Below are 25,256 nucleotides of genomic sequence, written 5' to 3' on the forward strand. Positions count from 1 at the left end.
GTTGGTGAGAGTTCTCAAGTACACAGTTCTGTTGACAAGAAAAAAAGTCCTTTTTTCCTCAAAGGTTGTACTTACTAAAGCAGTTTTTACAGTGGTAGTGACCAGAAACCATACAGTAAAGAAAACATAAGCAGACCCTTCCTGTCATTATATTTTCTTTCTTTAACTTCTGGTAATGCTCTCACGTGATTGAACTGTTTTCCCTTCATAGAAGACCTCGGGCAAAGGTGAGCAGAGGCACTTGTATGGTTATAGTAACAGGGACTTGGAGTATAATGTTGAAGTGATGCATCTTCTGAAGCTAGCCTAATATACAGACTTCGTAAAAAGATCTGAACAAAGAGCTGTTTTGTCATTTGCTACATATATACGCAAGTCACTTGTTGGAGACTTAATTTGCAAACGGGTTTGTCAAACATTTTTATCAACTTCTTTTGTTGTTCAGGGCATAATGTTTTATGTATTCTACATGCAGTTCTTCAGCCCCGTGGTCGTAAAACATGATTTTTACCTGTAAGATGATTGTTTCTGAGTCCATGCAAATATAGTCAGTGAGGATCTCTCAAAACTTAATTTGGACATGAGTTAATGCTTTGCATGTAGGTGCTTTCTAGCACCTAGGGAGCAATACAGCCGTCCGTCCTGCAAGCAAGGGGTTTAAAAATAACTCTGTAACTGAAATTACAAAAAAAAAAAAGACTTGTGAGAAAAGGTAATATTACTCTGCTAGTTTAGCCACCTCCATCCGTCTGATTAAAAAGGCAGTATCACGTAGAAACACTCTGCAGATATCATCAGGGACAACGCATTTAGTCCTTGCATTCTTTCTGGCTCTTCTGCATATTGTTGGGTCATTCTTACCATCATGAAGTTTGTAATGTTGTTATACCCCAGTTCAAGATGTTCTTCTCACTTGAGATCTGGACTATTTGCTCTGTGCTTTCTTGAACCACAACATTCTAGGAATTCCCACAAAAATTGCCTGAGCCTTTTTGAAATTTACTTTGCTCTTGCCATGTTATTTTATTTTGTTTTTCCCTGTGTGTCTTGAAAATAGTTTCAGCTCCCAGGTACTGTTCCTAGACTTAATATTATTTTTCATCTATCTCCATTAGGAAGGTGCTGCAGGGACTGTAAAGCAGAGCAGGGGATGGAAGGAGTGCTTTTATACAGTTACAGCACAATACTGTATGTCAAATAAGATGGTGAGTTGGAAGCACTGTGCTGTTTCTTACATAGTTGTACTCTGTTTCTTTTGTAGCTCGCCTTAGTCAGTGATTCCACAGTTATATAGAATTCTGTGGGTTTTTATTCAAAGTTTGTCCTCCATAGCTTCTCTTAGAGCATCATAACTGAAAAAAGGAGTGAGTTATGGGGGAAATCTGAGGGACGGGCATAGACAAAAAGCCAGAGGAACACCCTGCATGCTTAGTTCGGGCTGAAGAAAAATTATCCCTGTGTTAAATATTATGTCTAGCAACCATACCAAGAATTAACGTTCACTAAAGGCTTACACATTTCAAAGTCTGTATTTGTTACCATTAATAAACAGTCAGAGGAATATATTCAAACTTGAGTTTTCTGAACCTTTCATATTTTAGCATTAGTTAGCTGTCCGGTTTTTATGTAAACATCAGACTCATGAAGAAGGGGTATAGTAAGACAATTTAGCTGGAGCTACTCAAGTTTTAAAATTAGTGTGTTTTACACAACTTAATCCATTTTTCTTTCTCATTGGCATTAGTAACTTGCGAAAAGTGACATAAGTATAAATCTCAGGCTTTTTGTTAAGTGGTTTTACTGTATTCTTTTTCTTTGAAGCTTCATGTCCAGGTAGATTGTAATGTTGAAAAACTGAGCAATATGCTCAGTTTGTTGAACTTTTTGATGTCTTTGAATGAATGTTACCATTAAGTTAACTTAAAAGTGCTGAAGCTAGTTCTTACTTTATTCATTTTAATGAGTTTCTTGCTAATACTGTGTTATTGGGGTTATTACCATAACAGAATTGAACCTCTCTTTGAAGTCAATTATTTGTGCCTTTTGTGGCCCTGGAGGGAAAAAAGAAAAAAAAGTAGTAGTTGAGCAACTGTCATCTTTTTATTGTGCTTTGCTGGGTTTCTTGATGGCCATTCTGAAATATGAAAACTTTGCTAATATACTTGTGACTGGTACCCCTCAGCTCCTGACCTCAGTAATATGGTTAGACACACTACACTACACACTATTTTATAAGGGAAATGGCTATTCTCTGTGACCGAGCTGGTCGTGTATCATTCGCCTTTCCCTTCCTCATCAGACCTTGAAGGTCCTTGCACACTTGGCAAACTTCTCCCTCTCCATACCAGCCTCAAGGTTCCTGGGCGCCGGGCTGACTTCCTCAGTTCTTAACCAGCCTTGAAGGTCCCAGGCACATGGCCAGCCAGGTTCTGATGACCCCGTCAGACAACAGGGAAACATAACAGCATACAGAGCACCGTCTATAAAATCAAGCAGCTACAAGTTGTAGGCAGGACTTGGACCAGATCTCCTGCAGGACGGCAAAACCAGTGATCCTCCAGTGTCTGGGGACGTCCCACTGTCGTCTGCTTCCTCAGAGCGTTGAGTGAGTGACTTGTATTCTTTTGTGGGTTTCAAGTCCAGAATATGATTGTTATATTGTGTGCCAGGAGATTTGACCCAATCTGCAGAGGGCCTGGGTGATTAGAACAAACACACTGAGAGACCATAAGCTAAGTTGTGCTATGAATTTTTTGTGGTATGCTACTTGTAAAATTCTGGAATAGAATTGTTTGGTTGGAAGGGACCAACAAAAGATCATCAAGTACAACTGCAAAAATCTGTGCTAGGCTTATTGTGATCATAAAATCCTCTGCTTTGCTGATCAGAAAATTCTGGTAAATAATAAAGCTCTAATTGTAACTACAACTTAGTGCTGTTGTCATTCTGCCCAGGAACCCCAAAACAACTTGTCTGTCCTTACAGCATCGGGTACAATACTCTTCTCTAGGCTCATAGCAAGCAGGTAGCCTTACAAGATGTTTTGGTACCTAGTCCTTCTAGCAAATCCATAGCCCTATGGTTATAGCACAGAGATGAGTGGTGGCTATTTCAGCAGTAGTATTGGGACTTCAGTAAATACTTGAATCGGTCCTATTGATGATTGCATCTTCCTCTGCTCGTGACAGACAGGGTAGTTGGCATCCTTCTTAGCCAGTGTTGATTAGCTCATGCTTCTGTACAAGAAGCGACTTTCTAGATGATTTGAGTGTTAGGTTGCCAAAACCTGTAGTTGAAAAGTAATGGATAAGTCAACTGTTTTGGGAAGCAATTGGATGAGAGAAGACTTCTGCTACTGAGTGGTTGACTCCATTTATTTCTTTATCTCCCGTTTTTGGTGCAGTTTGAGGATACCGTGCACAAATATTTTGCAGGCTATTGTGGATGGATTCTAAAACAACTAAAAAGTCTTTGTCTTGGATTTCTGGGGTAGGGTAATTAGTATCTGAAATTTATTCAAACAGCAGGTTATGCATGTTTTGGCAGGGAGCACGGAGCCTCACAGGATACTTAGGCACAGGGCCTTTTTTGCAAATACATAGCCCTGAGCTAGGTGCTTGCATTCCTTATGAAATCAGTTGCGAGAAGTGGAGGTGTTTTTTTTTTGTATTGTTTTTGTTTTGTTTGTTTGTTTTTTAAGTAAATCTAAGGGCAGGATGCTGCTGAAGGAGTTGTTCCACTGTGTGCAGTCCTGAAGTTTCACTTCTGTCTGCACTAGAATTTGTTCAGTGAGCGAGAGTGAAGAACTGCTCTGGCTGAAGACTAGCCCCATAAAAAAATATTTATTTCTGGGCCAGGTAGTTCGTGGTTGTGGCTTGTCATATGGCTGTGTTGGTATAGGAGAGGGGCCAGAAACACTGGGGTTAGGGTTTAGTTGTGATCCTTCTGGCAATGTCTGCTTGATTGGATTGAACAGTGTTGAAAACAAATACTCTCAACTAAGAAACATCTCTAAAAGTTAATTCATGTCCAGAAAAATGACATGGTTTTAAAAACCACAAAACAGAGCAGAGGTTTTAATTGTAGTCTTGTCACGTCAGCTTGTAAATGAAAGAGATTAACTAGGCTAGTGCTCTGCCTAATTGTATTTTTGGAAGGACGGGCTTGGAATGGCACCTGGAGAAAAACAGTTAAGCTGTGGATTCACAGCTTCAGAAACCCACCTAATTTTTACTGTGAACACTCATGCATCTCTAGAATAAATAGTACTTATGTGGAGTATGTCCTGGCAGAGTGACTATTCCCACATATGAGCTTGTATATTAATTAACTGTAATGATTAGCTGTAATCAGTACATTTAATTTCTTCTTTCTTCTGAGAGTTTTTGTTTTTGCAGCACTACTTTCTGAAATTTAATGGAACAGTATTTATGTAGCACTAGCAGTAATTTATTCAGTGAAATCCCTTACGCTATTTGTATGGGTAGGTAAGGTAACAAAGACCAGACTGCCGGTGAATGAAATCTATGCTCCTGGTAGTTCTTACCCTGTGGTAGAGTCTGTAGGCTGAATTGATACTGTGTTTGTGCAAAATTTGAAACTAGTGAGCAGCACAAAGGAAAGCATAGAGTGGCAGAGGTTCTATTGACAGACTCTGCCTCTGTCGATAAATGGACCCTTGTTTGCCTGCAACAATTCCCTCTTCAGAGGTGACAGCCTTAGCTGAAAATGGACATATTGCTCTCACAGGTTGCAAGATGCAGTTTGTGGTAACAGTTTGAAGTGACTGTTCAGAGTACACCACTTATTTCTAATAAATAGAATGTGCATTTGTTGTTCCTGCTACAAACCAAACATTTCATTTCTGGAACTTCCTGCGAGAGATGGTTGGTCTTGTCCGCATCTAGTCTGAAGTGTAGCAGGGACCATGAAGCGACATACTGACTGTTGGAGAAAGCTTCCCCCTGTAGGAGAAGGAGCGCTGTCATAGGCTGTGCAACGGTGGTGTAGGCTCTGTGGCCAGAATAGTACTGTGAGAGGTTGCCAAGCCAGGGCATAGCTGTGAAGTAAACCTTAGCTGGTTGAGTTATGAATAAAGCTTAAGTAGTTCAGGGGCTGGTTGGCAGTTACCCCTTCCTTCTTCCTGCTACTGCTCAGCATGCTGGAACCGGGTCAGGTTGTTGAGTTTAATTGTGAACTTGTAGAACATACAGTGGAATATGCAAGGCAGAAAACAAAGCTAGCAAGGAGTTTCAAGAGTAACAAAAATTATTCCAGAATATGTAAACAATAAGAGGAAAACCAAGGAAAAGGCGCTCAGGAAAGGGAGGTAGTAAGCTGTTGGTGGCTGATGCTGAAGGGTGTAAGAAATTGTTTTGTTTGTTTCTGACACTGAAAATACTAAATATAGTGAGATGGTTCCTGTAAATAGGACTGATAACTACTACCTTGAAAGGCTAGGGGAATAAAAGTTTGAGGTATTTGGATTTATGTTTTAATTAGCCTTACTTGAAAAAGTCGGTTAAAGTTAAGGTTCTTAAAGACAGCTTCAGAACTATTTTGAGTGTTTTCTTTTTTTCATTCTTGAGATCTTTCAGAAGATAGAAGTAACAGAAAATTGGGAAAGATAAAATATGCTTCTTTTCTTTAAAATCATGTTGAGATGGAGATCAGTCTGTAAACAGTGTTTAACTGGCAGAATATGGAATTGTTAAGAATTGTATCAAACCCATATGATGTATCAGAAATCTATTAGAAGAAGTTAGTGGTAGAAGTGAAACAAGAGATGCCTTCTGTCTTGTGCTTACCAACGCTTTTGATGTTTTATGACACTACTAGCAGAGACAGTTTTTTTTTTTTTTTTTTTAAACCTTTACTTAGATCATTAGATACCAGTAGTTTATTTTACTAGAAGATTGTATCAAATTGAAATTGTAATGGCCCAGGCCAGGTCAGTACTGTTAAGGATTAATGATCTGGATGACATGATAACGAGTAAGCTTAATTAAATTTAGCATGGCACCAAGATAAGATTGCAGATTTGCTGGAGGAGAGGACTGGAATCTAAATTGGTGTTGAGAAAATAGAGATACATCTTGAAAAAAAATCAGGTGAGATGAAGTAAGGATAAGTGCACAATAACACATTTGGTGGTAAAAATACAGGATGTGTAATTGAAGAGACTCTGAGATTTATAGTAGGTTTCAAGTTAAATCTGAATGAGTAAGTGTTGTGGTTTAACCCGGCTGGCAGCTAAACACCACACAGCCGTTCGCTCACCCTCCCCCCTCCCTCTCTGGGATGGGGGAGAGAAACGGGAAAGTGAAGCCTGTGAGTTGAGATAAAGACAGTTTATTAAGACAGGAAAATAATAATAACAATAATAATAATAATAGTGATAATGGTAATAGTATTAACAATAATAATGTGTAAGAAAACAAGTGATGCACAATGCAATTGCTCACCACCCGCTGACCGATGCCCAGCCTATCCCCGAGCAGCCGGCCCCCCACCCCGGCCAGCCACCCCTATATATTGTTTAGCATGACGTCAGATGGTATGGAATACCCCTTTGGCCAGTTTGGGTCAGCTGTCCTGGGTCTGTCCCCTCCCAGCTCCTGCTGCACCCCCAGCCTGCTCGCTGGCAGGACAGAGCGAGAAGCCGAAAAGTCCTTGGCCTGGTGTAAACACTGCTTTGCAACAATTAAAACATCAGCATGTTATCAGCGCTCTTCTCATCCTAATCCAAAACATAGCACCCTACCAGCTACTATGAGCTACTTAACTCTGTTACTTAACTCTGTTTATAGTAGGTTTCAAGTTAAATCTGAATGAGTAAGATAGGAATTCTGCTTTCAGCTTTTCTGCTCATTTTAGTGTGTGCCTTAAGACGATCTCTAGTTTTACATGCCATCATCCATCAAGTTGGTGGATCAGCTAGAGATCAGAGCAGCTCACTGAATATGATCAGAGACACAGAAACTTCTTCATTTCTTTACTCAAGAGAAGATGGGACATCAGGCAATGGGTTTTAAATATATAATGACAGTTTTACCTTAGTTACTGTGATTATAGAAAACAAATTGTTAAAGTCCTTTCTGAAATAATGCTCTAAATTGCAGTTAGGAAGTTTTAGCTTACACAACTTGTAGGAGAGGACATGGAAGCACTAGGACAGGTCATGTATAGAGCTTGTGGAAGCCTTAAGAGCAGGGTAAAAAAACATCTGTCAGGGATGGCATGGGTTTATTTATTCCTATCATTGGTCCAGGGCTGGATAATTTTTCTTTGCAGCCCTTCCCATGGCCTCATCATGTGCTGTATTTCTGTAGGGTGACACTTGAATAACGTAAGGTGTGTTCTGTTGACCTTTACACACCTGAGAGTGGAGTTCTGCACTGTTTCTCTTCATATTTAAAACATCAGCAAAATGTCCTTGCACTCGAAGCTTTTCCTTCATTTCTTCATGCTGTTTCCCAGAATAGAGTCCTGCCTGTTTCCTTCCCTCCAAGCTCTTATGTCTCCTTTTTGTTTGTTTGTTTTCTGAAGCTTCTCTGACTCATATTTTTCCCTTAATTCCGTAAGAGCAGCTACATATCCTGGTACCCTGCTGTCAGCCCAGACTAGGAGAGTAGGTCATGTTTGAGAAAATAGGAGTGGTGGTTCTTTAAAACAGTTTGAAGCAGTATTGTGTTCCTCGTGCATAGGTTAATAAATTCCGTCTTCAAAAAATGCTGGCATGATTTGGTCAGTGCTGTGCTCCTCTGTTCCCTCCTTCCTTGTACAGGCTATTTACTCCCTGCAGATAAGGCAGCGTAGCTTACTTCTGCAGTACTTTTCTTGCCTTCTTTTTTGGCTTTCTTTTTTATCTTTTTCTTTGAGACGTGTTTTCTGCACAATAAGAGCTTCATTGCTTGCCTTCTGCAGTTTATTTGCTGAGTTCTGCAATTTGGCTCTTGTATTTACAGGATAATCCAGCGAATATGTAAGAACCCATATAGTGCCATATAGACTCTAGATAGTGGCACAGAACCCAGTGGCTGTGGAATAAAAGCTTCTTTGCAGTACTGTGGTCTGTTTTGATGATTTTTTTTTTCATTTGCTTTCAACTTTATGTTTATATTTTGCTTTCATCCCGTGAGATTTTGGAAAAAAAAATCCTCTAACCAGCAAATGTAAAACAACAATTTTATGTCTTCCCCAAGTTTTCATGTAGCCTGGAAAAGCATTATCATGAATTCCCTTCCTGCTCACAATGAGATGAAAATGCAAACTTAGGCTTCAGCTTTAACAAGTCCCAGCATCAATGGTATTGCTGCTCGGCATTTTAACAAGTGTGTCCAGCTAATGCCCCAGGTAACATGAGCCTGACTTGTGGTATTTATGACTCACTACAAATGTCAGTTTAGTTGAAAATGTCTCCTTTACAATCTTCCAGCTTGTTCTGATGTAGATTTGATACACTGAAAGGAGAGAGTATTGAGACAGTATAAAGTAAGTGGAACTTGACATCGAAAATGAACAATATGCGTTACTGCATGACATTTATACAATAGTAGAACTGCTCAGGTTGGAAAGGACCTTGAATGATCACCAGGTCCAACCTTTTGTGGGGAAAAAAGGAGCCTAGATGAGATTATCTAGCACCCTGTCCAGTTGCACCTTGAAAACCTCCAGTGACAGGGATTCTATCATATCCCTGGAGAGGTCATTCCATTACTGTAAAGAAATTTCTTTCTTATGTGAAGACAAAACCACTACCAGTGCAGCTGGTACCCATCACCCCTTGTCTCCTTTGTCTTCCTCATGGCCTGCCTTTGGACCCTCTACATTCTGTCCTTGTCACTGTATGGATTGTGGGGACCAGAACTGGACACAATACTTTAGGTGTGGCCTGCGGAGCTCTGAGTGGAGGGATGTGATCACATCTCTATCTCTGTTGGTAATGCGCCTGTGGGTGGAGGCCAGGGTTTGATTTGTCTTGGTTGCTGTAGCAGGACACTGCTGACTCCTGCTCAGCTTGTTGTCTGCCAGGACCCCCAGGTCCCTTTCAGCAAGGCTGATCCACAGTCACACAGATCCTAGCCTGTACTGGGATCTTTGGTTATCTTGTCCTTGCACTTGTCTTTGCTGAGATTCAGATGGTTCTTGTTTGCCTGCTTTTCCAGCCTGTCCAGGTCTCTCTGTGATGTACCTCTCCATTCTGACATGTCCATCTCACCGCCTAGTTTGGTGTCATCAGCAGACTTTGTGTGGGTGCTTTCAATCCCCTTGTCTTAGATCATTTATGAAGGTGCTGAACAGCATAGGGCCCAGGATTGATCCCTGGTGGCCCTCACTTCACAGAATCATGGAATCACAGAATTGTCTAGGTTTGAAGAGACCTCCAAGATCACAAAGTCCAACCTCCAACTTCTGCAGGCTGCCAGCCCAAGTAAAAACCATTGATCTCTGTCCTCTGAGTGACCGCTTGCAGGCCAATTGGTGGAACTGACAGAGTTCAAGAAGTGTTTGGACAATGATCTCAGACATAGGGTCTGGTTTTTGGGTGGTCCTGTGTGGAGCCAGGGGGTGGACTCAGTGATTCTTGTGGGTCCCTTCCAACTCAGGATATTCTGTAATTCTAAGTTTTCAGCTGCTAAAAAGGTTTTATGGTAATTTTTCAAGAAAACATCTGATCTTTGCCTATGCAACCTGCAGTCTAGGTGTACAAATGACGTTGAAGAAGAAAAGTCAAAATTAAAGACAATCCCAAGTTTCCTAGATGCAGACACCACGTGTTTCTAAGCACTGGGTCCAACCTTTCCTTGAACACCCCCAGGGACGGTGACTCCACCACCTCCCTGGGCAACCCATCCCAATGCCTGACTGCTCTTTCTGAGAAGAAATGTCTCCTCATTTCCAACCTGAACCTCTCTTGGCCCAACTTGAGGCCATTCCCTCTAGTCCTATCACTAGTCACCTGTGAGAAGAGGCCGACCCCCATCTCCCCACACCTTCCTTTCAGGTAGTTGTAGAGAGCAATAAGGTCTCCCCTGACCCTCCTCTTCTCCAGACTAAACAACCCCAGTGCCCTCAGCCGCTCCTCACAAGACTTGTGTTCCTGGCCCTGCACCAGCCTCATAGCCCTGCTCTGGACACGTTCCAGGGCCTCGATGTCCTTCTTGTACTCAGGGGCCCAATACTGAACTATGAAGTGTTCAGTAACATCCCCAGGAAATGAAGCAATAAGAAGCGGTCAATATAAAATACATAGTGGAATCACTGCAGTTAGACTACTTTTATATGTGGTAGCAGTGTGTTTAATTTATTTCTCTGGTGTAGACATCAATTTTCAGAGCATCTTTTGCGGGATGTTTACCAGACTGCTGTGTTTCTGGGCCTCACGGAGTGGCCCATCTGTTCTGACTCCCTGTTCATTCAGAGCAAGTCCAATCCCTGACTCATTAAATCATGGAATTACACTGACTCCCTGGTACTGACTTTTCTGTGAGCAAGCACACAACCCTGGAGAAAACTGTTTGTGGGTGGAGATTAGGAAAGCTCTTACCAACTTTCTTCATATTGGTTGTTACACTGGAGGTCAGTGGAAGTTATTTTCTGTAGTGCTAGTAGCCCTCGGTTATTTTAGTAGTTTTTTTATTTAATGTTCTTTGTAATTCATTGCATCTTTTCTAGCGCTTCTATAGGTTGCTTCAGGCAGTGCCTTCAAACTGTAGATGCTATGAATGATACTTAGTTAAGGTTTATATAACAGGAGAGAAAGCTTAGCACCTTTTGACTGTCAGGAGCCAAACATCAATTTGGAGGTGTCCTTTGTGGGCTGTAGTGAGACATGAGTGATGGAGACTTACAGTTGTTGCACAAAGGCACTGTGTAAGGCACTCCCACAGAAGTGTGAGAAAATGCCTTTTCGGAGACTAAGGCAGCTTTGTCCATGAACCCCCTGACAAAGTCTCTCTACACTTCATTTCCTAGTAATAATTTCAAAGATTAGTTCTCCTCTGGGGAGTCTGTCTATCTGCGGTACTGTATCTTGTCACACATGGTGTTAAGTGCACGAGTAGTTCCTTTGTAAATTGCTTTTCGTAATTTTGTTGCTATAGTTGAAGTGGTACCTAAAGTAGTTGCTGTCAATGCCACCGCAGCACTTCTGTTGTTAAAGGCGGGGGATAATTCAGGTTTAACTGTTGGCATCTGAATTCAGGTTAGCTCTGCTTTATATTGTTAATGTAGACATAATTTAGTTGTTTCCCTCATGAAAACTTGAATGTTTTGTCATACTTATTTATTTATTGGCCAGATGAAATGCAAAGAGCAAAACTGACCAAAATTTTAACTGCAAGTATCAATCACTTTAGGGTTGGCACATGTAATTTAATTCTCTTATCTCCGATTAGGTCAAGAAATTATTGTATACATGATAAAATACATGGTAATTATTTATAATAATTATTATTATTATTACACTTCACTCTCACTATTAGAATCTCTGCTAAGAAGTCCATTGTTCTAGAACTTCTGTGTGAAACACTTACCAAGCTCCACCTAGCATACAGCTTTTTTTCTCTAGAATGGATAGACAGGTAGACATGGATTGTGGTACTAAATGCCTTTAGTGAAACACTTTATGCAAGAGCTTCAGATACTTCACTTGACCTTGTAGACACCTTAGAAACCTTCGGAACAATGTTCAGGTATTTGTATTGAAATAATAATACTAAATATGCTATAATTCACATAGTAGTAATTTTATTACACGTTTCCTTTGCCTTCTTCCTATGGAAAGGTCTGCACAACATAAAAATGAGCAGCATTTAAAATAAGCCGTGAAATACTCATACTATTTGTGGTGTGAGTCAGTGTGGTAGTATTAAGCAATCCAAACCAAAAGTTTGAGAAAATTATGGAGGGAAAGAAATAATAAAGGGTAAGACTGCTGAAGTAGCGATAATTTTTTTAACCTTTGAAATTTGAGAGAATGATGCACCAAGAAGATCTTGATAGTGTAGAGCAGCTTTTGATTCAGATCTGAATTGTCACCCACATGTTATTTAAAATATGATTAGTTGTCATTTGACAAATACGTATCTGTCTTCCTTCAGTTGCTGGAAAGGTTGTGTCAAGATTTTGTTTCCTTCTCTTTCTCAATGCCTCTTCATTTCTTTAAGTGAGATAGGGCCAGATTGGAGGGGAATAGCAAGAAAAAAAGTATGAAATAGGGTCTTTTGCTGTCACTTCTTTTGGTGGCTGAGTCTGTCTTTAAGCAGTAGCAGCTTATCAAATTTGTCTCCTGCTGTTTGTGAAAAATGAGCATATGGAAAGGAACAGAGGTGCTGTGTCTGTATGGTCAGGAAGATTATTCATTCTTGGTTTGCAGAGCTGTGTTTGCACAAGAAAGCAGTGGTATTTTTAGTGGGTAACGTTTTGGAAAAAGTCAGTATGACAATCTCTTCAAAAAGAACCTTCCTTTCCTGAGGGTCATTGTTGAAGAATGTCAGATGTTTGTCTAATAGTCCACTTAATCACCATTATTTAGTAATCAACTTCTGATTCATGGTGCATTTTATACAACTGTTGCTGAATTTTTTCAAAAAATGTAATCTTACTACAATTTTAATAAAGGAAAAAGACATTGGGAATAGTGGGGAACAAATGTCTTGAAACGCATTCTGCTGAGAATAATGTCATACCTCAAATTAAGCTGAAGGTGTGTTCCTGAAGTTCTTTTCTTCTTCACACAAAATAGGAAAATAGCATTGGTCATAGTTTTGCTGACTGTTCTTTTTTTTTTCTTTTTTTTTTCCCCTTGGCAGTATATTTACATTTTTTTGCATGCATTTATCCTAAGGTAAATCCACCGTATAAATTTTAAGTGTATCATATGATTTAAGTATCTTCCATGTTGACTTGGTTGCAGCTGTCTTATAGCCACTCACACACAGTGCCAGAGTATTTTTCGTAGTATTGCCCTCCTCACAACTTTGTGAGTTTCATTAAACAGCTGGACCAGTCGAGTTTCTAAAGAGGATTTTGTAGTCACAACGTTTGGAGAAAGGTTTCCAAATGCTGTTTCTCTTTTCTGCTGTTTTCTTTGTCCTTCATATTTGTCCTCTTTAACTTAACTGCTTTTCAGTGGCAGAAGTCCCAAGTGTGGCCTGTCGCAAGTAAAATGGAAATTTAAGTTGCCATTGATCTCATTGGAGCATTAATAGTTTAAATTCTTACTATGTCACTTCTTCAGAAGATACTATGGAGATCAGCAGCAAGATTCAGCTCCCACTTGTGTCTGTCTCCGGTTGTAGAAATGTGGGTAATAGCATGAAAATAGAGGTTAACAAAGAAAAATGTTTCCTGCTTTTCCATGGTCTGTGTTGTAATTTCTTGCCAACATCATGGTTTCTTTGTTGGATTGACAAAAAAAGCAATAGTTGGCTTATTGAGTTTAAATCTATGCATTAATTCATTTCCAGATTAGACAGTCAGTATTTCTTCTAAACTAAATTGTTGTTTTTTCTTCTCCATTCCCATTTCTCCAATCTTTCTTCCACTTTCATCCCTCCCCTGCCCCCATTTTCCCTGTAAAAATATCCTTAGGAATGACTTGCTGATGGTGTGCCGCCAGCTGAATATGGAGGAGTCTGTCGCCGAGATCATGCACCAGCTGGGAGCAGATGAAAATGGAAAAATTTCCTTCCAGGATTTTAGTCAGTGCCGCATGGAACTGGTGCGAGAAATCAGAAAGGAGGAAGTGGAGCTTTCTGTGAAATCGGATGACTCTTGTAAAAAGAAAAAGTTAAGGGATAGAATAGCTTCCTGGCCGACTAGCAGCAATAACAGTTTAGGTAGGTATGACTTTTAAATGTCCTGCTGATGTGGTTTAACAGACAATAAACTCTGGGGTTTTTGTTACCAATTTTTCTGGCATCAGGATTTTCCGTAAAGGGTTTTGTGAATATGCTTTCGCATAATTTTGTCATATATTAGAATGCTGTTAAAACTGATGCAGCCTTTTCGTCTGGTGTGTTAACAAGTATCTGTTGCAGAACATCCTCTTCAAGAAATCCTAGTTAGCCAAGCCAACAAGCTTTCTTGAAAGGACAGGAGCTGTGGAGCTCAGCTGATAACTGTGATAGAGTGAGCGTTTGTTGTCCAGAAAGCCCACAAAGGCAGGTAGTTAGGTAGGAATATAAACAATTAGGAAAGAAATAATCTTTGTATTGCAGATATAGGATACTCTAGGAATGTGGATGTTTCTTGGCTGCTTTAAAAATTGATCCACTTAGTTGGGGATCTGAGTGCTGCATGTGCCAATTGAGAGGATACAGTAATTCTGCTTTCCTTTTGCCCTCACTCTACCCTCTAAAAAAAAAACACAAGGGTAAAAAAAACGTATAATCTCATCTGCAGGAAGACAGGATGTAGGAACAGAAGATTGTCTGTGTCATTGAGTCCAGTCTTCCTTAGCATTTTGATCAATTGGCATCAAATCAGAAATATTTACAACTACAAAATGCTTCCTTTCACCCTATAACAGATACAAGAGATCAGAAGACAGCTGCTGGTCTTTAGACAATAGCATGTGGTCAAAAACCCACCAATGCAAGCTACTGTGGAAACTGCTGAGGAGACTGTTGGCGCTCTAGCTTCCTAGCTTCCTGCAGTAGCTGCATGCTAGCTAAATAAGACTGCTGGGCCATGGTCTGGGTACACCCATGCTTCAGAAGAAATCTCTGATTGTATTTAGTGAGAGATAGATCCCCATACCTTTTGTTTAGACTGTATGACCCTAGATTTTTTTTAAATGCTTTTATAATAAGAGGTCTTCCATTAGCCATCCCAATAGTCTTCCCTTGTATGTGTCCTAATTAAGTTAGGAATGTATTTTTATTTTTACTCTTAGATATATTTCATGCTTCTTCCTGAACAGTTTGCTTGTCTCTGTTCTGATTCCTCATGTTACTGACCTGTCATTCCTTTTCAGTAGTCAGTCTCCTAGAACGTAAAACATGGTGTGTGTTGTTTCTGTTTTTCGTTTGTTTAGCGGGGTTCCTGTTTTTTTGTCTTACAGTAACTCTGTCTGCGTGTATTCTTGGCTTGTCTCAGACATTCAAGTGTTGCTGGCTTGCCTTGGATCCTTGGTGAATTTCCTGTCTTCTTGCTTTTTAGACTGACTGTACTTCTCTCTCACCACCCCATCATCTGATGCTCATTTGCATTTTTCTTGTTGTCTTCTCAACATAGCGAATCTGTTTCACAGTGCTCTTTGTTTTCTGTCTGATCTCTTTTACTATTCTTTATAGTCATACTTTGTTGTAGTTAATATTTCCTCTGTTTATCTTTCTTTGATATATATGCTTGAGGTAAAAGTTGATTAACTGTTTAGTTTTTGTGTCCATTCTCCATCACTGGTTACACTGAATCTTCATAATCCCTGGGCTCAATTGCATTTCCAGACCATGAATCACCTTCAGGAGCTGTATCAGACAACACTTCAAAACCAAGATGACTCCTGAATATCTTCTATATTGGATTAAGAATGGTGTATATTCTGTAGCTCATATGTTCAGTTATCTTCACTGCCTTTGTTATATTGGTTGTTGTTTCAATGCTGCTATTGTTCCATTTTCCTGGAAAATAGAAAACCTCTTCTGCCCTCACACTTCCCTAAAGTTTCCATGTTTGCCGTCCACTATGTGGCTGCTAGAGATTTCTGGCAACTTGGGCTTTAAAATGTTTTTCTTGGACAAATCTGCTTAATAATTATGGTTTATAGTAATTAAAAGAGAGGGCCTAAACTTTACTGGAGAAAGGTCTACATTACAGTCTCAAAATGCATCCCACAAAGAAATCTTGTTAATTGCTGCCCAGAAGTGGTCAGGTGGCAGAACTGTGGTCAAGTGTCATGTACCTATTCAGTCTCTACCTTTTTTTTCCTGTTTTTTAATGTCTGTATTTCTAATGGCTGTATGAGAATAAGGTTATTACAATAGATTTACCCAACAAATGTTTCTACTCCTGTATTTCCAGGCGGCATGCCAGTAAGCTAAAATGGATGACAGTTTTAGTCAAGATACAGGATTCAGGTTTAGTAATACTCAGTCATGAGCATATGAGTATATATGTTCAGCAAGCCAAACCTGCATGTGTCTACTAGCTTGAAATTCAGTAAAGAGAGTAAGATGTAACAGTTTAATCTTTTATTCAAATGCATGAAAAAGGACGCTTTTCAAGTTCCAAGAATGACATTTTTAGCTGCTTGGATATCAGCAAATCAAGGCTATTACAATGTATTCTAGTTCTCACACTGTTAAAGTTAACAGGATCTTTAGTTTGCAAGTACTATTTAGTGCTTTTTCTGTAGATGAAACTGAATGTGAATTTTGTTACTTTAATGTTCTTCTGACATTCTTTAAAATGTATTAAGTATGAATAACTTCTGAAAGTGTTGCTGGAGACTTGCAATGACAGTATGCTAACCTGACTCTTTAGTATATCACTTCGGTAGGATATACGGGAAGAATGTCAGTTGCTGATCAGATCTGTGGGCACTGCTCCAGTTATGGAGACTGAGAACCATGATGGGTATATTAAATCTGTGTGAATGGTGTATCCAGTGATGGAAGTGGATTCCTTGGCAAATGAGCCCTTACAGTACAGAAGAACTACGCTTCTAATGATTTAAGGCAGGAAATGATCTGAACAGCTGTGGCTTCTGTCAGGTTTTTCAGTGCTAATTGTTTTACATGTTCTATGTAAAAGCTAGAATTAGAAGCATTTATATTTTAGGTTCTATAGATTTGTGTGCACTTTCCAGGTAATTAGTAAATTGCTGTTTTTTGTTTTGTGATAAAGATAGCCTGTTTCTAGTACCTGTTGTTTTGTGGATGAATAAGAAATGACGTTTATTAGTGAATTCATTCATTAGACCAAGTGAAGGATTTCCTATCCCACTGAGAGCTGCTTGTACTTACTGGTCTGATTTCATATTCTAGATAAACAGTTATGAATACCGGAGTCCATAAGCGATCTTTAGCTGTCAATTTGTGATAAGTAATCAGTTCATAGCCAACTCCCCTGTTCTCTTTAATGAAAATAAGTCCCATGAAAATTTCATATGCTAATGTATTTACATTATGGATCAAGCATGAGAATAAATCAGAGGAATGATAGAAATTAAGCCTGAAATTTAGCTTATGGGTAAACATGAGAGGCTGGCTGGTTGGAGCTGAAAAATCATTACTTTTACTTTGCATGAATTCCATGTTTGATCTTATTACAAATAAATTGCCCTCAAGAAACTGATGCAGTGACTACATTTATTTATGCTACATTTGATTAAAAGCTTCGGAGCTAACATGATCTCAAAGGTGCACTACAGATTCTTCTTGAGATTTATGAGCAGAATTTCACCCTAGATCTGTTTGACTGAAACAGCCATGACTATGTGTTAGGCTAAACTTAACTACATATGAATTTACATTAACTGTAAATGATTCAGTTTATTATTTTTAAATACTCCTTTGATACTGCTGTCTTTGTGCAGAGCAGCAGACTATATGTAACCTTTTTTTCCCTAGAAACTTAGAGTGCTAAATTCTATGAGTAGCAGAATAAATGAACCTGTTTTTCTGTGGGATTTGTATTTGACAGCTGACTAATCTTATTAAAACTGCAATATATATGTTGTATTTTAAACACCAGCAAATCTAGAAAGGAAGGTATTATATAGAATGGGTGCTCTCATCTTTGATAGGGCACATATGTGTATAAAGGTTTCCTGTGGTTAAAATATGTGTAGAAATTTAAGAACAGCTAAACTGCTTTAGTCTAGAGATTATTCTGAAATTGTATCCTGTCTCTTAGAGCTGTGAGAAGGAAATTCTTAGAGAAGATAATAGGAATAGGGTGAGTATGTAATGATCTTTTCCTATTAAATTTCAGTTCAGGGACATAGAACTAGAGATAATTGCATACATGCCTGTGCACTTGCTCCCTCCCTCTGTGATGGAGTCTTTGAACCTATGCTGGTCTTCAGCATTTGTCATGTCCTGCAGCCAGGAGTTGCACAGCTTAATCAAGGGTGAGCATTGCATCACATTGCATTATTTTTCTCAGCAGGAGTACTGTAGTTCTCATTCTTCTCAGTGCCTTCAGGAATTTAGTATATTTGAGACTGTGACACCACTATCAAATGTCTTTGGAATTATCAAATAGCTTTAAAAGTTGGTGGGAATGGGGAAGAAGGACAAGACTGGTGGGTAGAGTATGCCTATGGTGGAAATACAAGAAGTAAAATACTAGATTCGAGAATGAATTTCTCCCAGAAGCTGTGAGCTGTGTCCAGTGCACATATGAATTATGTTATGTATTAAGTGTCTTAAATGAATGTCTTTAATTAACTAAATGTCACTGCTACCTCATGGAAAATAGCAATCAGACTTCGGATCTCTGCTGTTGAAGACACAAAGGTGAGGTGTAACTGTGTGACCTAGAGACCAGTTGTGCTTGTAGTATCCTTCATTGTCAATTGTCTTTATGTTTGCCATTCAAAAGCCAGACTTATTTGAGAAGCCGATGCAGGGTAATCTTACAATATCACACATTTCCTGATATTATGGATCCTTCAGTGCCCTACCATTTTGGTGGATTGTCTCTTGTACTTTGTGAGCAAAGATGAAATCACAGAATGCCAGGTCCATCAGCATAGTCTGGTAAAGCTATCTTTTATCAAACTAAAAAGCATGTTTGTATGGATAGACTTATAGTCATGAATTATAGTCACCCACTTCTCTGTTGCAGTATGCAAGGCTTCTGCACAGAATGTTAATTGTTAGAAGATGATATGTCATTTACATTCAGATTAGCACAATGAAATGATGCCAGCACCAGAACATGGCCCTCTGTGACATTACCTTTGCAGGAGGTATGGCATCATACCTAATGGATCCCCACTTTCTGATTACTACTGTAAGAGCAAGAGTTGTATGTCAAATGCAACATACATCCTGAATGAATTACCAGCTATAACTGAATTCACAGTTTTGACAACTCCAGAATTTCTCTGCTGAGCTGAGACACCAAAGGTGAATGAGTGAGGAGGACAGCATGTTAGCAGCTGGAGTTTCAGAATCTGTTATATTGGTCAAATTTAGAGATCAGAAATAAATTACTAGAAATACTGAAAATGCCTTTCTCTCTAACAGTCATGCCTCCTTTCATTTTTAGAATGTGTATTTTATACCAGGAGTGCAGACTTGAACATTTAAGAAAACTTGGGTTAAACGTACAGTCACAGTACTGTCATTACAAAACAAACAAACAAAAAAACAAACCAACAATAGTTCCATTTGTGACTGACAGGTGTTTTCTGCGTTGCCTCAGTGTTTTAATGCAATAGCACATAGTGAAGTCTATAAAGGCCACTTGGTTCTTCAACAATGCTGGTATTGTTAATTCAATGAATATGAGAGCTTTTTTGCAGGACAATGTCTTTTAAGTAATAGAAATTGACAGTGCACATACTCTGTTGAATATGTGCCATACTTAGTTCTGTAAAAGCAGGTGTGATACAGCCTGCTGTCAATTTTGTGGCTGTCCCTGTGGAGACAGAATTGTATCCAGTATTCTTGTCTACTCTGGGAGAGGACAGAACTGGTTCTCCATCTCCCCTTGTCTCCTGAGACATCTCTGCTGCTTCAATTCTGTTGGTTGCAGATTTTTCTGCTATACTGTATATTGTAGCCACAAGAGGGCAGAGATGCATAACACTGTACTTAGTAGTCAGTACCCTACACAGGATGTAATATATTTATGCTTTGGATGTTAAACAGCTGGTAGTGGTATCTCAGTTCAACTGTGCTGGACAGGTTGCAGCATGCAGCTAGATTATTCACGGTTGATGCATACTTTTGGTGTAGAAGTAATTTAATTAATCTTTAATAGTTACCTGTATGTGTAATATGAATCATGTTAGTTATGTTAGTATAAAATATAATTCTTTTGTTGTTATTTCTACTTAAATGCTTAAAAACTAGTGTGTTCTCTTTACAGTAAGCCAGGGAAACCATCTCTGGGTTTCTTAAGAGGATTTATCAGGTATAGCTGCTTTACAGGGCTGTTAGGTTGTTGATCTAATGATACAGATTAGTTACTACCTTGTTTCCCTTCTGGATGGTTTTTCATTTGCATGTTTGCCGATTTAACTTTCTTGGGGGAGGGAGTGGGAAGGCACTCTACTAATAGCTCATTATATAGTTTGTTCTTTCTCCCTGGCATTTTACTTAATAAGTGATAAACACTGATTAGTGAACACTCACTTGGAATGCTTATAGTGTTCAGAGAGAGAAATAGCCATAAAGGAAAAACTTTTGAGCCATCATGATGGCATTATAGACAATTACTTACGTTTTGCTGATGGCATGGTGGATATAGATCTTTGCTATAGTTTGCAAATCTAGATTCTGTTCTTTTAACTTAGAATGGGTGTTTGGACAAGTCACTTAATTGTTTTCAGTCTTCATTGTGCTACATATGAAAAACTACAGTGCTGCCCAGGGTTATTAAATAATCTATGGAATATTTTGCCATGCAAAATTTTTAAGCCTAAAATATAAAAAGATTTAAAAAGGATTTAGACTATTGTATATAAAGCAGAAATCCCCAGGGATTAAATAGTTCCTGATAAAATAAGAAAACTGCTTAAAATTTGGTTTAGGGTTTAAACCTGTCTCTGACTGTAAGAAATTGGAAGGATTATGCAAGGAGAAACAGCAACCCTATCTTCCTGCTACAAAAATTTTCCCTGAAGCATTCATTGTCTCTAGCTACATGATTGTAGTGTTGCAATGATTTTTTAATGAAATACCTTGTGACTGATGTTTCTTTGAAACTTGAACTGTAACAGGCAATTCTGAGATAATGAGAAAGTGTTGCTAACATAAAAATGTCATAAACTGTACACCTAGAGAATTCGTATGTTGTGTTGTTACTCACTAAACAAAAAGTTAAGAATTATGGTTTTCCTATTCTGTTCTTTGATTAATGCTGTTTTTTAATCTGACATAGTTACTGACACTTTTTCATTCCATGGTTCTGGTTCATAACTAGTGTAAATTAAACTAGTTATTTTATATCCTTTAGTAAATAATGTATGCAAATGCTCTTCATTTTTTCTTCTGGATCTTGTGATTTGGTAAATGTTCTGTGCATTGAAAATGTTACTACTTCTTTTCTTTCTTTCTGGTATTGTCAGCATATGCAAGATGGGGTATAACAATGGTGGAGCTGTTTGCTTTTTATCGTTCTGGAAAGGCAAGCTGGCTTGTTTCTGTGTTGTTTATACATAGCCCATATTAGAGTGGTTTTCCGTTTCTGCATTTTAGGTGCCTTATCAGGAGCCAGGGAAAGCTGGGAGTATGATTCAGGAGCAAGAGACCTTCAGAGTCCAGACCTCCAGAGTCACTTTACACTACAGAAGGTGTTGGAGAATGGTGGAAGCAGTGGGACTCAGCAGGCTGCTCTGCAGAAGCTTCTGTCTCAGGCCTCGAATTTTAGCAGCTCAGCTGGAGGAAGTTACTTGGAACTTGCCAACACTGTAAGTGCGTTTTGCCTCTGCTTTTAAGTTCTGTAGATTTTTTTTTTGTGTTTTTCTCTGAAGAAGTATATTAATCCATCCTTTGAGCTGTCATGGAAACAATGCCAGGCTGCTGTTGCCTTTCATTTGCAAGGAAGCTAATGTGATTTTAGCAGTTGAAAGGTGCATAATATTTCTAAAGCTTGTATAATTGAGTTCTACCAGAAAGGATAGGAGTTGCTGAGGAACCAAGTTCAAGTTCTTAATTTATACAGTTTAACAAAAGACAAGGTACACGTGAAAACTTCCTATCAAATATTTATTTATTTATTTTTTTAAATCAAGGCATCAAATTGTTTAGAAGTATTGTGCAGAAAAGTTCTTCCAGTGTTATTTCTGTACTAGCCACTAAATTTTTGATATTTGCTTTAAACCCTCTGTTGCAACATTGTGCTCTTTATTTCTGTAATAACTATTCTCCATTGTATAAAAAGTGCAACTGTTGAAGGTATAAGGCATTATTTTTGGCTTCCCCATCAATGTATTGGGATCAAGTTTGTGTTTTAGTTTTAAGTGAGGTTTTAAGTCTGTTTTGTAGCATGTTTCTTATTATGCTGCACAGGGTTTTAAGTGGAGAAATAAAAGATGATAAAATGAAAGTGAAAAGTTTTTTGATTTTTAAAATGATTGCTTATTGTCACATTTGACTTTGAAATTGATACAGGATAATTCTAGCTGTAGGGGTAATTCTAGCTGTAAGGGAGCCTTAGGAGGTTGTCTAGTTCAGCCTCTTGCTCAAGACTTAATGTCTAATGGAAGTGGTTACTGGCAATAGAGTAAAATCAACTTCTTTAAGGTACATTACTCAAAAAGAAAATACCCTGAAAGTGTTTTTAAAAGACTTCTTCTAATATATATATGTTTTAAATTCATGAACAAAATCTGATGTAGGACCGAAGTTTCCAGGTGCAAACTAAAAATATGTAGATATTAAAACATGTTTTATCTAAAGGACAAAAGACCTCAAGGAAGTTGACAGTTCCGTAATCAAACTGTGTCCTCATTTTTTCTAGAAAGCATAGTAAGAATTAACTGTCGTAAATTTTGAGCTCTGATCTTTAAGACTGGACAGAAACATTTGAAAACTGTAAAGAGCAGAAGTGCCAGCACACACATAAAGAAGGCAAGATGGAAAACCTGGGTAATTATAAAACAGTTAGCAGCATTACTTATATCTCCCAGTATTTTTCTGGAGATGTGTGCAATTTTGACTAAGAGAGGACATCTAGATTTATATAAGAACAATCATGTCCAGCCAATCTAAAACCTGTTTTTACAGAACATTAGACTTTGGGTATAGTGGAAGGATAGCAGATGATGTGTGTCTCTGGTAAGGCATTTGACCCTGACTTGAATAACGTTGTCATAATCAAATGCAGAATAGGCTCTAAACTACTAATTAGGTGAATTTGTAATTGATTTTAAAATTGTGAGGTGCTGTGTTTTTAATATCTTTCTGAGCTCTTTTCTGCCCTATTCTCTGGTTTGCATGAAAACACTACCAAACTCAAATCAAACTCTACTGGTAAAATCAGTGCTTATCCACACTGAAAACTGCAGTTGTGGTCATCCATTAAAAAGGTGCAAGTCTAAGTCTAAGGAACATAGTGAATCAGTGTTCAGCTGTACATATTTCCATGACTTTGATTGGTTTGCTTAAAAAAGTATGGATTTGGAAAAATGTGAGCAACTTATTTTAAAGGATGTAGGATGATGCTTAACAGAAGTTTAAGTGGAGCTGTTTAAGACCAATTTAGCTGTGCAAAAAGAGTGGAGTGAATATTTTTATTTCTGGGTTAGGAACTGAGTTGCTGTGTCCTTTTTGACTGGAGTTCATTCTGGTTTCAAGGTGGGTGTGTACTAATACATCGTCTTTCTGTGCTCCTCCTGACTTATGGTGGTTCAGAAGCGGTGGGCTTTAGAAGCTGTTGTACGTTTGCAAATAAGAAGACACAGGTCTGCAGTGTTATTCAAGAATGCATGGTGTGAAAGCTGCTGCGTCGCTCTAATATGTAGATGTCTTAAAAATAAAAATGCTGAAGGCTCATATGAAATAAGATCTCCAGGTATAATGGCTTTCTTTATTTCCATCTCTAAATTCCTTTTATGCTTACTGTTTTGAAAGACACCTGATCTTTGTTTTAACAAGCATCTATCATACTTCTATTTTTAAATATTCAGCGCTCTTTCAAACCATAGGTACAATCAATAGTCTCTCATTTATATGTAGATGAATATAATAGCATCTCCATTTGACTCCTACTTAAGCACTGGTGTCATGAGTCATACACAAATTTTTGCTTTGGCTTTCTTACAATGGAAAGAAGGGGTGAGAGAAAATGGAGAGAGAAATTTACTTTGTTTTTCACTATTTGCATTTATTCCTTTTACACTGTTAATACTGAGGAATGTGCTGTCTAAATTTAGACTTCTAAAGAGACAGGCTTAGAGCTGTGAGTTACTATGGTACTTTATTCTCTTTCTCAAATTGTTTTACCGAACTATATTTGCCACAATGATGAGACTACATGCTCCCTCGTGTTCATTTTCAAAAATCCCAGATCGCTTTCACACTTTTGTGGGCTGAATCCACGGAACTTTGCCATTTGTACACAAGGAGCTGGGCAGACTCCCTTGCACTGTAACTAGGGTTACTTTTAAAAAACAAACAAAACCAAAACAACAACAACAAAGAAACCCCAAAAAACTGATGGATCTTTAATAACTGCATTTCTGCCCTTTTAGAGTAGATTGTTTCTTTTTGTAAAATTGTGTGATAGAAGAGCAAAAATTTTAAAACAAACCATGTGTGGACATTTCCTTCTGGTACATAAATGCTCCTGAAGTTAGCCAGAGTTTTAATCTTCTTCAGAATGATTACGAAAAAGTAGACCAGAGCCCTTCTATGTCATCCTGCTCTTATGAACGGTTCTTGACAGTTGAACATCTCCCATATATATCTATATAGGCCATATGTGGGCATATTCTTGAAAGTAATGTTTTTTACATTTCTTTGTAGGTGTTTAGACTTCAGACTCAGAGCTCTGAAAAAGTATCTATTGTATGGGTGAACATGTGTAACCTGGGTGATTTCTGGTTAGAAGTTGATTCTTTTCTCTCTGAACATATGACTATGCAGTCAGGCTAAAGACATCCCAGTGGGGATTATGTACGACGTATCCTACAGCATAGATTATATTTCTCAGTCGATACAGAGGGTCTTCATGATGCTTTTAAATATTTAAGTACTCAGGAGCATTATCCCTGTTCCTTCAAAAGAGTGATGAAATTAAAAAAAAAAAAAAAACCTGTTTGAAATTTAGCCATGCATGTTCATTGCATGTGTTTCTAGCTTTTCATTTCTTTTCATTTTGCAATATTTTTGTTTATTAGCACATGTTCACATTCAGCTTTTGTTTTACCTGAATAATATATTCTGTAGTCTTTCTATGAGGTATAACTCTTTCAGTGTTTTTCAGATTCATCACTATTACCTACAAATGGTAAGAACACATTTTTCTTTATAGCTTCTCACATTGGTACCAGTATTTATGAGTAACATATTAACCTTTAATGTGACCTGTCACCACTTACTGATGATGTACCTGTTTGTGTCAGTAGG

The 25,256-nt window shown here is 38.4% G+C and overlaps 1 protein-coding gene across 6 annotated transcripts in view; it reads left to right on the top strand.

Moving 5' to 3' along the window:
* The window catches only part of MCC (MCC regulator of WNT signaling pathway), a 202,077-nt gene that overhangs the window by 5,702 nt on the left and 171,119 nt on the right, over window positions 1–25,256 (top strand). For 3 of the 6 annotated variants that reach the window (XM_066988301.1, XM_066988300.1, XM_066988305.1), the window contains exons 2-3: window positions 13,597–13,844; window positions 21,384–21,595. In XM_066988301.1, coding sequence (XP_066844402.1) covers window positions 13,597–13,844; window positions 21,384–21,595 — 460 coding nt within the window. Of the gene's footprint in view, window positions 1–1,186; window positions 1,206–2,415; window positions 2,606–11,673; window positions 11,697–13,596; window positions 13,845–21,383; window positions 21,596–25,256 lie in introns of those variants that run through there. The other 3 variants (XM_066988304.1, XM_066988303.1, XM_066988302.1) reach the window with 3 other exon arrangements.

The sequence above is a fragment of the Anser cygnoides genome, chromosome Z (genome assembly GCF_040182565.1).
Source record: "Anser cygnoides isolate HZ-2024a breed goose chromosome Z, Taihu_goose_T2T_genome, whole genome shotgun sequence".
NCBI classification, from domain to species: Eukaryota; Metazoa; Chordata; class Aves; order Anseriformes; family Anatidae; genus Anser; species Anser cygnoides.